The sequence below is a fragment of the Gymnogyps californianus genome, chromosome Z, assembly GCF_018139145.2.
Source record: "Gymnogyps californianus isolate 813 chromosome Z, ASM1813914v2, whole genome shotgun sequence".
Classification (NCBI taxonomy): Eukaryota; Metazoa; Chordata; class Aves; order Accipitriformes; family Cathartidae; genus Gymnogyps; species Gymnogyps californianus.
The window spans coordinates 73,701,364-73,715,062 of record NC_059500.1 but is presented as its reverse complement, the minus strand read 5'-3'; the positions used below and the strand labels follow the sequence as shown (position 1 = coordinate 73,715,062).

The following is a 13,699-nucleotide window of genomic DNA, read 5'->3' as shown; positions in this document are numbered from 1 at the left end:
ACAATCTCTCTATAGAAGTAGAGCCCAATCAGCAGGGTGGGGGTAAGCATACACCAGATCAGAAACAAAACTGGATCTGAGCAGTTTTCGGGTGAGAGACTGGCAAACAAAGTCCAGTGAATACTACAGCATCCCCTTTACATGTCAAAAGCTTGGCCAATGGCTCTTCTTCCCCCACCGTGGCTAACTGATGCTGTATGACCAATGAAGAAACAAAAAGGGAAGATAAATCCCAATGATGGAGAATCTTGCATCAAGTCACTTACATTCTAGTATAACGGATTTTTACGTACTTTCTCTGCAATGGTTAAAACAAAGATATTTTTCCTTTTCCCCACCACAGCATTTCTTTGTTATGTAATATTCCTTTTGTCTGGGGAGTTAAGTCCAAAATCTAATGAGAAAGCCAAAAGCAACCAAAAGAATTCTCCAGCCTCTTCTCCCAGAGATGCTTTGTGGGGTTTACTGGAATTTATTTTCTTCCACTTCGCTCCTTTTCATTCATCTAATCTTGCCTTTTTCTTTAAAAAAGTCACAACTGCCTATTACTCCACGCGGAATAAAACCTCAGCCTACTGTAATTCTGGCTATGAATTGCGCACATCTATCATATCATGAAACTTTGCCCTCCATTTCAGCCCACTCAGGCTAGTCAGATTTGGGCTTTAGGACCAAGACAAAGCTACAGGTGACCCCTCTTCCCTAATTAAACCTCCCCTCCATTATCTCTCTCAGGAAAGCCTTTGTTATGTCAGCAGCACTGCCCTCTCAAAGATGATCTTTGGCTCTCCTTGCTTGTAATTGGTCATTAGGGGCTAGCACAAAGGGGCTAGGTTAAAAGTACATGTAAATGTCACCACAGGTATCAGCTGAGAAGTGCCTGGGGCATGTCCCAGCTGAATGCCTGAAATAACCTTCCAGGGACAAACACTGGTGGGTGGCACTTTCCAGTAGGGTCTTTTTGCTCAGGAAAACACCTGGGAGATGAAGCTCATCTTATTTGGGGACTGCTGGCTCCATGAGGACCATATTTCCCCAAAGGTCTCCAGTAAATCCAATTGGCCTTTCCACAGCCCTCCTTCCCTCTCCATTACCACCCTTTCTCATCTCAACAGTCTTTCACCTTCCCCCTTAACCACAACTGCCATGACCAATCCTCACCCCCAAATCCCTCAAACTGTAATGAAGCAAGATGTAAACCCAAAATTATTATATTGCCCTTTGCCCCTGCCTATGCCATTCAGTTTGTTTCCTTTGCTGCCTTCTTCGGTATTTGTTTATTTGTTGCCTTTTAAGACAGTACTCTATGGAGCAGGAACTAACCCATACATGTATTTGCAGAGGAGGCTCTGGGAACTGGGTTCTACTGCAAAGATCATTGCTGAAATAATTCTTTTTTTTCTAGGATTAAAGTTAACATCAGCCCTACTGACAGGTTCCCTTCAGCAAAAAAGTGTCTTTATACCGGTTGCCAGAGGTAGCAGGTACTCTTTTACAGAAGGAAGGCAGGCAAACAGTTTACAGCTGTAACACTGGAAAGACTAAGACCCGCTCTAGGGACGCTGGACACCCTCTGCCCATTACAACAGCAGTTCAGAAGTGAATTTTTAGATGAGATACTTTTTCTTTAGTTTTGCCAGCTCTGGAAATTTCTTCAAGCTGAAAGAATCTGTGACTTGAAATCACAGACAACCTTTTGATTTGCTCTATCCATAGCCATCACCTAACCCTCACTGTTGGGTTGACTTCGTAAGCTAAACAGAAGCTCTTGATAATTGATTAAATTCACAACTCTTGGGAGGGAAAAAAGTGCAGGCAAGGACAATGCATCCATAAAGGAAAGCTTCTGAAATGAGACTGGGAGCTCTACTTGCTGCCAGTATCCAATGGGTAATGTTAAAGAGTACAACTCTGTAAACTGAAAGAGTACAAATTCTCTGTATTTCCAGCGAGTGAGGTTGAACATGACTGCACACCAGGAGCAACACAAAGATTTCACTGTGGGCCACACCAAATAATCGACCAGGGGACATGGCTTCAGCCACCGCTCTGGTACCCAATGGATGCCTGCTGTTCTGTATGATTGGTCATGAAGTTTGTTTGACCTATGGGTCTTAAAACTTAAGGTTTTCATGACTGTTGACCAAGCAGAAAAAAAAAATTAACATTTTTATAACCTGAATTTTGAAAAACTTAAGTGAGTAGTCTCAAAACACACTAACATTAACATTTCTTGATCCAATATTTTCAACCTTCATTGGACACTTTTTTTTTTTATGTACATTTGAACAACATGAACTAGCCTAGGCACGTGGTCTCCCTGCTGCAGGCTTCTAAGGAGGGCAGGTCAGTAACACTGAGCAATACCCAGTGACTTGACAGGCTTCAAAGAACAAAGCTGCTCAGATAACTACTCCTCGGTTCTTGCCCACTAAGAAAATCCTCATCAATCAGTGCCAATCTCTGTCAACGTGTCTGCAAGGAGAAGTTATTTTACTGTTACATTGAGTTTGTCATCAATGCTGGCAACATCTAATGAAAATCTGGACAGCTCCTTCCTCTGCCAAATGGCATTCTTGTAAACAAGATGCTACACCTCCTCCAAAAAGTTATTTATTCATGGAAAACATATCACAAAGCTCTACAGATGACACTTATTCCAGGGGCGCCTCTAGGGAATGAAAACAACTAAACTTAAATATCAGGTAGTTTTGAGAAAAGTTGCCCGCAATGGAATTGATTAAAACATCAAGGATAGAATATGAGGAAAAATTAAGTCCTTGTTATGAACTGTTTCTGTCTAGCTCTGTGGCAAACGTAGTTGCAAAGGGGACAGACCTTAGTGCTGGTTTTCCTGGTTCTTCTCATGAAATTAGTTTTACCTTTCTAAACTTTTTGGAAACATGAAAGACATCTATAGTCCACAACACAAAGATTTTAAATTCCTTGTTAATGATCTGACTGGGTTTTTCTCCTCAGTGAAAGCATTTAGAGAAGGATCATCAGCTGACTCAAGTTTAATTGCTAGAAGCCAACAGAACTGCATTGAATTATATTCCAAGAAGCTCAAACTCTCACAGCTTAACTGTCTTACTGCTCAGCTGACAAAGTTAGGAAACAAAAGCCTACTGCAAGTCTTTTGAATGCCAGTCCTTTTTTGGAAAGCATGTTATTACTGAGGCTTATTTTTCTGAGACATACCACTGCACGGAAGTTTCATCTGGTATTGTACATTCCTTTCCCAGATTTTTTTAATTCCTACATTCAAGAACAATGAGATCTGATCATTTATCAGCAGCATTTAAGTTCATTTAAAAAACTTTGTCAGCAGGCAATGTTTGCTACCACCCATTAAAAATTAAGACTATTTTTTAGCTGTTGTGGTGTATTAAACACTGAGAAAATAGGCTTAAAAGTGGGGAGGAAACAGGGCAAATAATTACCTGTCAGTACAGAGATCTGGGCACATGTGCAGATCACAGACTATCATTTCATTGAAGGCTAAGAAAGCTTTTTCTCCTCATCACAGAGGCAGCCTTGGACTTTTCTGCTCCTAGCTCGCACAAGGGAGAGGATTCATTTAAACTAGCACAAGTTAACAAAGGTTTCAGAAAACCTCTTAAAGCCACACTCTCCACCACAGAATAGCTCTGGAGTGGTGCTGCTTGCAGATGAGCCTGAAGAACAGCCAGTTTGGAAGTCGCGTGTAAAATCTGTCCGCAGCTTAAAGAAAATTTTGTTCTTATCCTGGACCACGTTCTCATTTAGTGAAGAGAAGTCTGATGAGCAGAAAAAAAGCACAGCAGGAGCAAGCACAAATGGAGCCTCATGTGAATGGCTGCAGCATACCGTGTGAAATAAATAAAGGAGAGGCTCCAGAGGAATCATCTGTGTGTAAATTAAGCAACTCTTCACTGACCTGACTAGTCACTGATGGCATGCTGTAGTTTCGTCCTAAGCAGCGAGGGAGAAAGAAATGTATAACTAATCCATTAATATCCCCAAGCGTTGTGCACTGAACCCCAAAATAAGGATTCCCAGAAAGCTGTGCATATCCACTCATCCAAGACAGAGAGTGTTTAATTAAATGTTGACCTTTACTTAAAACTAGTGAGGTGTGAACGGCTTGGTGAGTTACTGGAGATCATGTTGCTACTAATCTCACAACCCACAGGCAGTCAACGCTCAGAGAGGCAGAAGCCACTCATCTGAAAGCCATTAAGGCACCTGCAGCTCAGGTCATCAGAGTGGGAGGCTGTAAAACTGCCCCATCCCCATCGCATCCTTCACAGGCAGTAGCTGACTGCTTTCTCACCTGAGCCCCACCCTACACAAAATCTTCCAGAAGCAGCAGAGAATGGAAGAGCAGAGCTCAGATTTTCTTCCCTGTGTAATATAGGCTGAGCTAATTTAAGTGGAATAGATCAGTCTGGAGAGTAACGGGCATTAAAGCACTGTGCAGTGACAGGGTCATGCAAGTGACAAGTGAGACACACTGCAGTGTGTCAGGAACCTTCTACCCGAGTATGCTTTCCATGACCACCATCAAAAACACTTTTGCACCTCTAGCAATTTTACAGAAAGGAGAGAAAATATTCCATAAAAGGTACTCTTTTCTACCATGAATATCCCCTACTTCTTAAGGGCTGCAGAGGAGTTTTAGGAGGGAAATCCCCACCCAGTGGTCCTTCAAACATGGAGAGGCAGCACCAGGGCTTTCTATTGCTGAGGGCTGGAAGGAAAGTGAGTTACAGTGCCTGGGGCTATTTGAGTCTGATGTCCCTTCAAAAGAAAAAAAAAGAAAGCAAAATTAGATAAGAGGTGCATGGCAGAGAAGTAGAATAGCAAAGAGAAAGTACTGCCTCTGCCCACACTGCCAACCCTGAGTTTTGCATTGCCTTGCCCTGCCATCCTTCACTAGTAGGGATGATGAAAATCTGGTGGTGACAGAATAAATCACTATGTCCCAGGGGACAGTGCGAGCAGCTCTTTGCCCTTGTAGCCCATCTAGCCTTGCCACAGGTTCCCTGCTCAAGGACTGCAGACAAGGCCATTTCAATCGTTGCATTGTTCACAACTGCCTTTCTGAAACAGCAACTCTTCCAGTTTGGACTAGTTCAGCCTCCTCACTACGATACAATTGATTAGATAGCTAAAAATCCAGCTATGAGCGTTTTGCATTATCTCAGACAACTGAGGATGCGCTTCATTACACAAAAAGAGCTTCTCAATTTGAAACTGAAGTGATGGCAACAAGAAATTCTTTGTAAAAAAAACTCGAAGTGGCTTATAGCAACATCCCGCAGGTTGGAAGAATTGGCTGATCACAGTTATTGCCTTCTTCATGATACAAGCACTGAATCACTCTCCTACTCTGCCTTTAAAATTCAAAACCAGCAAGCATAAAGCTGAAGCAGCTCCTCCCTGGTTCTCTCCAAGGCCCTTGATCTCACTGCTTCCTCTGAAGGGGTCATGTTAATGCTGCTCTTCGATGATGATTTTAGCACCTGTTCCCAAAGACTACTTTTTATAGCAATTCAGCTGAGAGAAAGAAATTTCATCTTCTTAAATTTAGATTTTTTTTCTCCTTCATAAATTAAAAAGTCAAGCAGAAATGATTACTCCAAATCTGAGCTCAGAGCAAGCAGTCTTTAGCAAATTACGCCTCATGCTAATTTTATGCTTAGTAGGTATGACAGCACACTGCATCTCAGCAGTTTTGTTTAAAGTTGTTGTCATCAAGTCCAGAGACAAAGGCCTTCCCTGTCAGAGCAAGAAACACCTAGTGCAAGATGCAGGTTTGCATCACTTCTCTAGACACTGCAACCCAAGAAGTCCACTCAAAATATGTAGGCAACTGCTGAACAGTGAAAACTACTATTGTTCTACCCACTACTGGGAAAAAAAATAAATCAGCATAAATTAGCCACAGACTGCAAGTTTACTCCAACCCAGAGATGAAAAGAAGTTCTGGATCATCTCCAAATAATGAGGTTATAGCCCAAACTTCACACTGCCTCCAACTGAGTGTCATCCCCCAGAGCAGCTGGGCATGCATGACTGACATTTAATCAGTTTCTGTGGTTTCTCAAAATTGGGGAAGAGTTAATCTTCCGTTGTTAAAAACATCACTACATTCATGACACACATTCATCCAGCACATCCACAGAGCTGAACAGTTACGTAAAAGACTGCCTTTGAAGGCAAACTATCTGGACATGCTTCCAACTCCCCAACACCAGAGACACAGAAATCACGCCAGCCCATACTAATGTTAAAGCCTTCTTGGGGGCAAAATGGGGGGTGGTGTCATTAAAAAGCAAGCCCAAATTAACCACATCTGTACAGAGAGACACCTGACTAACAGATGACAATAATTAGGCAAAAGTGTTTACAGGTGTTGATCTAATGCCATGAAGACAACACTAACTGCCCAATAATCCCACATACACAGCTCGCTCTAACAGATTGCAAATCCCTGATCAATGCAATTTGATATACTTGATGGCAACTCCTTTTGGATCATGGATTTTGAATTGTTTTTTTTTCTGGAGTGTGGTCTGTATCTTGCAACCCTACTATAAATAGAGCTACTCTCTTACTTTACTAAGTTACAAACATATTTTTCCATCCTCAAGCAGGCTACATGCAGGCAAATTTACCTGGACAGATGACTCATTAGGTCGAGGAGATGAGTTACACAGGCAATGGCAACACTTTCTGCTATGAGTCAGGAAGGAGAAAATGCCTTACCGTATGGTCTGTAAGAGGAGGCAGCACAATCAGCTTCTCCATGGTATTCATTACCACCCTCCAGAGCTCTTTCAGCACCCGTTTCAACACCGTTTTTTCACACACAGTTGCAAACAGTGTCAGGCTGCAGGGAGAGAGCAAGAACCGAGTAAGTTCGAAGAAGGAAATTTGCAAGGAAAAAGGAGATGTGTATGGGAGAATCAGTGCCCCATCCAAAGCAGTTTGTCATAACGATTGCTTTAAGGGTAAAAATCTTCCCTTTTCATAAAGTACAGCCCGTCTTCACCCTTGGATTTCTAGCACTAAAGACCTTTGGCCAAAATGGATTATTGACATTTCTGATCTCAATCATTTCTATTTATTGACCTCGGGATTACAGAAGGTATCGCTTAAGTTACGGTGGTTGGGAATTGTCCTGGTTTCGGCTGGGACAGAGTTAACTCTCTTCTTAGTAGCTGGTACAGTGCTGGGTTTTGGATTTAGTGTGAGAATAATGCTGATAACACGCTGATGTTTTAGTCGTTGCTAAGTAGCGCTTATCTTAAGCCAAGGACTTTTCAGTTTCCCATGCTCTGCCAGCAAGCAGGTGTGCAAGGAGCTGGGAGGGAGCATGGCCAGGACAGCTGACCTGAACTAGCCAAAGGGCTATTCCATACCATGGAACGTCATGCCCAGTATATAAACAGGGGGGAGTTGGCCGGGAGGGGCGGATTGTGGCTCTGCCATCAGTCAGCGGGTGGTGAGCAATTGCATTGTGCATCACTCCCCCCCCCCCCCCCCCCCCCCCCCCCCCCCCCCCCCTCCTTTTTTTGTTAAAAAAAGCTGTTAAAAGGCCTAAATAAGAGCAGGTACCATTGAACTGGTTCCCTTTAAGAAGATACTTCCTGATGTATTTGGTTTACAGAGTATATAGGAAAAAATTACAAACAAATATAGAATAATAGGTTTTAAACTTCAAGGGGTTATTATAATGATTTTTGTTGAACACCTAAATTGAATACTTCCCAGACTGTTACGCAGAAGTTCCTGCACAGCTTCTGATAGCTGCTGAAGTCTCTCAATCTTCCACCTCTATAACAACCTCGAAGCATTTCTTGGACTCCTCTGTATTTTGTTGCAATTGCATTCACCACCAATCACCTGCCATATTTTTATCCACTTTCACATAAAGAAATTCTGCTTCATCTCCCTAGTTATTTCTCCTTTATTATTGCACAGGCTATCAAAAAGGCCAAGAAATGTTAGATTCTTCTTTGAAATGATTGTTGGACTTTGGCATTTACTGATCACACTGGGGAGCTACAAAACAGGAACTCTGCAGCCAGTAGCAGTGCACAGATGATAGCTGACCCTTCTACATTGTGTGACATCTTCTCCTAGATTTCCCTTCTTCCCATAGCTGGTTAGACAGTAAATGAACAAAACTGAACAGGGACAAGACTGATGTGGGCAGGATGCAGGAAGCATCAAAAAAGACTCTCCTTCTGTACAGGAGGAAAGAAAATAATCCAGGCTTGGATTATCACAATCAAAATGACTTGCTCCACAGCTGGACGAAAAGTCTGTAGCATACCAAGTTCCCAGTGATACAAAGGAAGGTGGTTTCTCAGGATTCGTGAAGGCATGCATGGAAAATGCTCAAATGAGAAGGCTCCTAGATGTAACGATTGCTGCAGAGAGTCACTTACTACATGGTGACCCAAAAGAAAGATGGGACAATCAATACAAAGAACAACAAAAGAAACTATATTTGAAACTTGTAAAGCTTCACATCTCTCGCAGCTTTTATTATGAAAATTGCTGGCCACCCCTTTCAAAATAAAGAACCGCTGTGCATCAGCAAGAAGTTTAACTTCTACAATGATTAAAAACTATTTCTCTTTGTAGTTTAAGGCTTAGCTGATGAGAATTATGTGCAGTAAGCCACAAAAAGTCCCTGTACAGCTGAATCATGCTGCATGGCGTTAATGGCAACAGTTAATTAAAGCAATGGATCAAGCTTATATACATCACATAGTTCAGAAGCTTATTTTCTAGTAACAGCACCAGGTATGACTAGAACACACATTCTTAACAGGACTGGGATACTGAGTACTATATGTATCAAGGACGCAAGAACGTTTTGCAATACATTTGCTAATTGGCTACAGTACAATTTGTAGAGGAAAAAAAACGTAGCTAGTAAATTTAGAATTTCAGTCTTTCCCACTACCTGATCAGCAGTGTGTTTTGCTGATTGCTATAATTGCCAGAGGGAGAAATGAGAACTGAGAGTGTGCTCTGGCACTGAATGAAGGCTGAAGAGGTGATCCATGGCTGGAGAGAGAGGCAGATATGGGAAGAAAAGCCATTAATTCTTCCTGAAAATTCGGAAGGTGGACATCTCAAGAACAATTCAAGAACATGGAGCTATTTTTCCTTCCCCCATCCTGTTCCCAATCCAATGCACTGTATGTGTAACATATTTGAACACTCTCTTACTTTCCATCCAGGAAATCCATCAATGGCCTCAGGACATTATCTGCATCTTGTGCAACTGTGTTCCTGGCATTAGCAGCAACATTTCCTGTCCCCTTCACTTGACAGAGGATATCAGACATTTGCTTGACACACTCATCAATACGAGTCTGAAAGCTGAACAGATAGGAGAGGTGCAAAACCAAGATTATGAGTGGCAGAGATCTCAGCTCTAAGACATAAGGTAAAATATTGCAAGTCCATAAACCATGCACTCAATAACACACTCTTCCTTCCTGAGATTTGCTGCTCATTTCCTTACTGTATTTGTTACCAAGGGGCATGCTATCCAGTTCCTTATGCTCATCATTCACAGACAGCCCACCACCTCTGAACACAAGACACAATCACCTTTGAGAGGATTTTGTTCATTCAGCTTGCAAAAAGAAATGATCCTTTCCTGATTTCAAGAAACACTGTTATTCTTAGCTCAAAGCACCCTGCTGTATCTTTGCTTTCTACACAGGGTGTTACACCACAGAGATTGGGATATCATATGGAGTGATGGCACAATGCATGCACAACTCTGAGCACCCAGGAGTCCATCGGCAGTAATACGGTTATGACCCATCATAGGCTAAGTCTTTAAAATAATAGAGACAGCCTGTAGGCAGGCACCAACTGAAACCAGTCCCCTGCCATGCAGTCCATGCTATATCAAAGTGTCAAAATGGGATATGGGGCTCAACTGTGCAACGAGCAGTGTCACTGTAACGAAGGGACATGCAAGACAATAAAGCACAGTTACTTTTCCATCTCTCACTGCTAAGATGAGGTTCAAAATGAAATAATACAATGGTTAAAAATGATGAATAGATCAGCAGAGCTGTCAACATATCAATTCAGTGAATAAAGGAAAATGCTTTGATATGTAAAAGAACAGTTACTAACAACAGGCATTACATGTGACATTTAGCTATCCACTAATGGCACAGAGGTTTGAAACCATGAAGAGAAGGCAGTGCTAGGAGCTAGGGTAAAGATTTAAGAGCAGGTACACAGGTTTGGAAGTCAGCTTTATATCCTTATAAGTGGCCTGTACTTCTGCTGTGTGAGCCACCTAGGACATCTGTGGGTTGGGTGCTAGCATACAACCCCTCTGCCCTGTGGCTCTCACCTTCCTTCTCCACCCTGTCACCTCTTTCCTCTCCTGCACTGCCACCTCCAGCCTCATGGTCCCTCTTGCTCACTTCTAGCCTGCCTTTCACTGGAGCAATTCCAGAGAGCAATTCCAGAGCTGCCTCTCCAGGCAGCCTCCAGTTCCACTTTCCCCATTTCCAGCAGTGGCTTGCGGCAGTCAGTTGTGGCTACAGCGATAGCTTAACCAGAGACATAAGTCACATCAAATAAAATAGTACCAAGAATTTCCTGTACTGCTGACAGTCCCTGTTCTGTTACAGGCTAATCTCACCCCACATTTCTCCGAAATACTGCATCAATTGCAGGATCCTGCTTCAAAATGCTGTAAACCCCCAGCCAGGGGATGAAAAATAACATAATCCCTTAAAAGACAAAAATTAATACAAGGCAAAATTGTCACCAATTATGAAAAATGATAAATCAGTTACTGTGGCAACAGGTTCACCTGAAGGTGAAGCTTGTGTAGATGTACAGCTTAACAGGAGCCCTTGGCAGCAGCAAGTTAAAAGATAACCTCACCTATGCTGTCAGGCAGGGCCTTCTGCTCCCTAATTCCCGCAGGAATTCCCTCCTTCACTCCTACAGCCTCCAAGAACAAAACAGCAGGTAGCTGATACCTGTAAACCCTTTCAAGGCTCCTTTTCTCTATGATATCCTTTAAAGCAGAAAATGCTTCTGTGTCCAGACATAATCCTCTCTCAGCACATAGGTGGTGAGTCTCTCCGGATGTGTGCTGCTTTCCCAGCAGCTGCAAATATCTCACATAGATGAAGAAAAGTTACGATCTGCAGCATCAGGTGTGCACAGTGTTGTAGGAGCAACTGTTTACAGACTCCGCACAGAATAGTGTGGATATCTGTCTTGCCTCCCACATGTACATCCTTTAGAAGATCCTACTTATACAGTAAACTGAAGCTCTGCTTTTCATTCCCTATTTCTGTCAAGGAATGAGTGAAGCATCTGAGCCGTCTGACTGGCTAAATCTCTTGCTGGCACATCTCTCTAAAACACTCCCTGGTATGTATGCTGATACTGAATAATCTCTTTAAATCATATTTGCAAATGTCAAGATTGTACCCTAATTGTCTTGTAGCAGTGACACCATGGAGAAAGGTTTCAGATAACAAAATTCACCCCCTAATTATGATTTCTCACTCATCCTCCATCTAACTATGAACCTTATCTACTCAATTAATTAACAGCTTGAATCTCTCCATTTCTTGCTATAGCATCCATTACTGGCAATGGGAACTCCTCATTTATCTCCCCACTTAGCTCTGTGTGCTGAAATCCAAACAGTCGCTGACAAATCCCACCATGATTTTTTGGTCATAGCACTGCAAATCTGTAGACTGTAGGAGGCCAAGTTGGTACAATTTGCTTTATTCCCCTTGCTCATGCTTCAGCTATGCTACAGTTCATGACTGCATTAATCTTGTTATAAAGCACAACATGAAATGAATGGGGTTTATCATGAGAAGTAGTTGTTTAAGATCAGTTGTGAGCCTTGTATTTCTAGATTTTGCTTAATTGAAGTCTTTCATGGCTCACTACAAAAGTATTATGAAGTTGAGCACATCTTTATTCTCAGGTAAATGGTAACATGATTTGCAATAAAACTTAATTGCCATCAATTACTCTGGCAATAATTTAAAAGAGCTCCTCCCCTTGAAACATTAGAAAACACCATTCACTGCAACATTAGAACAAGTTAATCTCAAATTCTAAACCTGTTTCCTTCTTATTCCAATATTCATTTAACAATCAGAAATCAGTCAGCTGTTTCATACATTTAGAGCAGAACGTTTAAACAAGAATGTTGCTTCATAAACGCTAAGCTGGAAACTGCTTTCCGAGCAATAAAGGAGCAGGCAATTCTGTTACTGACAAGCACTACTTACAGAAAAAAAAAAAAAAAATCACTCTATGTAATTCAAATACATTTCACAGTTGAGAGATCTCCATGTTACATTTCTAAGCAGAGCAATATAGAAAAGAGAGACTTCAAAAACATTTCTCACTTCTTTAGATGGTCTCAGTATTTGAAAGATCATGAATTTATGACAAAAGAAAAATATAATGCAGTTGACACAAGTTTGTTTTCTCTTCTTAACCTCACTGAATGAGATTAGACAAAGGAAAGGAATGCTTCAAGGACAGGGACCTCATTATACTCACCTGTTACCAAACACAGCACTCAGCTCATCCAAAACATTGTTCAGCTTCACCTGGAGCTCTTTGAGATGGTCACTTGCTTCTGCATCCAACTGTGGATGAAAGAAGAGCACTTAGCTTGAACCCAGAGGGCAGTCTGCTGTCCTTCACAGTGCTCTTCACTGTTGAGGCTACTCTTAATAAGCAGGTGAACTATTACCACTGGACTCTGCCAGCTAGGATGCTCTCCTCCACCACCAGCTGCTGTTACAGACGCTGTGAAATCATCAACAGATATTTGCCTGAACAGCAGAGAGTGGTTTGCCCAGGCTCCAATACCCTTCAATACCTTTCCTGATATTTGTAAAGTTGAGAAAGAAAGTTAATGTGAACTCCCTGTGGCCAACAGAGTAAGCAGGCTGAGAAATCATCAAGCACTGTGCATTACCTTGAGCTCACGGGTCATTTCAGCCCTCTAAGTCTAGAAGGAGACAGGGCTTTTCAGACTGGATGTTATTTACTTGTGCATTTCTCCATGCATGGTCTTGAAAGATGCTATTTCATCTTCCACCCTGCTGTCAAGTATTCAAACTGAAGATTGACCCAGCCACTGCTCTCAGAAGACTGGACCCCAGCTATTTTGAAAATCTGGCCACAATATCATGGCAGGTACTGTTGTGTGTTGATCACTTTTGGAAAGCATAATCTCAGCTATGGTTATTGAGCACAAGTAGCTCTACTCTCACATGGAGCCAGGCAGCTTTTTGTGTACAACTGTTCAGAGCAGACTTCACAAAACAGACAAAAAAAAAGTGCCCCAAGCAGTACATGGATGCTGCGGACACCTTGGCACATTCTCTAAGAAACTGCTTGCTTCTTTATTATCAGCCCAAAGCCACCTGTTTTCACATTCAATAATACCCTGTATTCCAGCTGTAGTCATCCCTCCAGCCTCAAAAGAGCCAATTCTGAGCAACCTACCTGTGTGTATACATAACAACACATGTTGAATGCTTTGGAATCATTTGCTCTGAAAAAGTAACTTGTAAAATAGGTTTGCCTTTGTATGCAGACAGGCAAGCTGCTTGTAAAACAAAAACCTTCCAGATATGTTTGCATTTGGCATTCAGAGCTT

At 42.0% G+C, this 13,699-nt stretch overlaps 1 protein-coding gene across 1 annotated transcript in view; it reads right to left on the bottom strand.

The window, feature by feature from the left end:
• LOC127027870 (protein unc-13 homolog B-like) overlaps window positions 1-13,699 on the bottom strand; it is a 188,294-nt gene that overhangs the window by 15,350 nt on the left and 159,245 nt on the right. The window contains exons 29-31 of the mRNA XM_050913751.1: window positions 12,589-12,677; window positions 9,235-9,387; window positions 6,754-6,877 (exon numbers count right to left, since the gene is read on the bottom strand). Coding sequence (XP_050769708.1) covers window positions 6,754-6,877; window positions 9,235-9,387; window positions 12,589-12,677 — 366 coding nt within the window. The remainder of the gene's footprint in view (window positions 1-6,753; window positions 6,878-9,234; window positions 9,388-12,588; window positions 12,678-13,699) is intronic.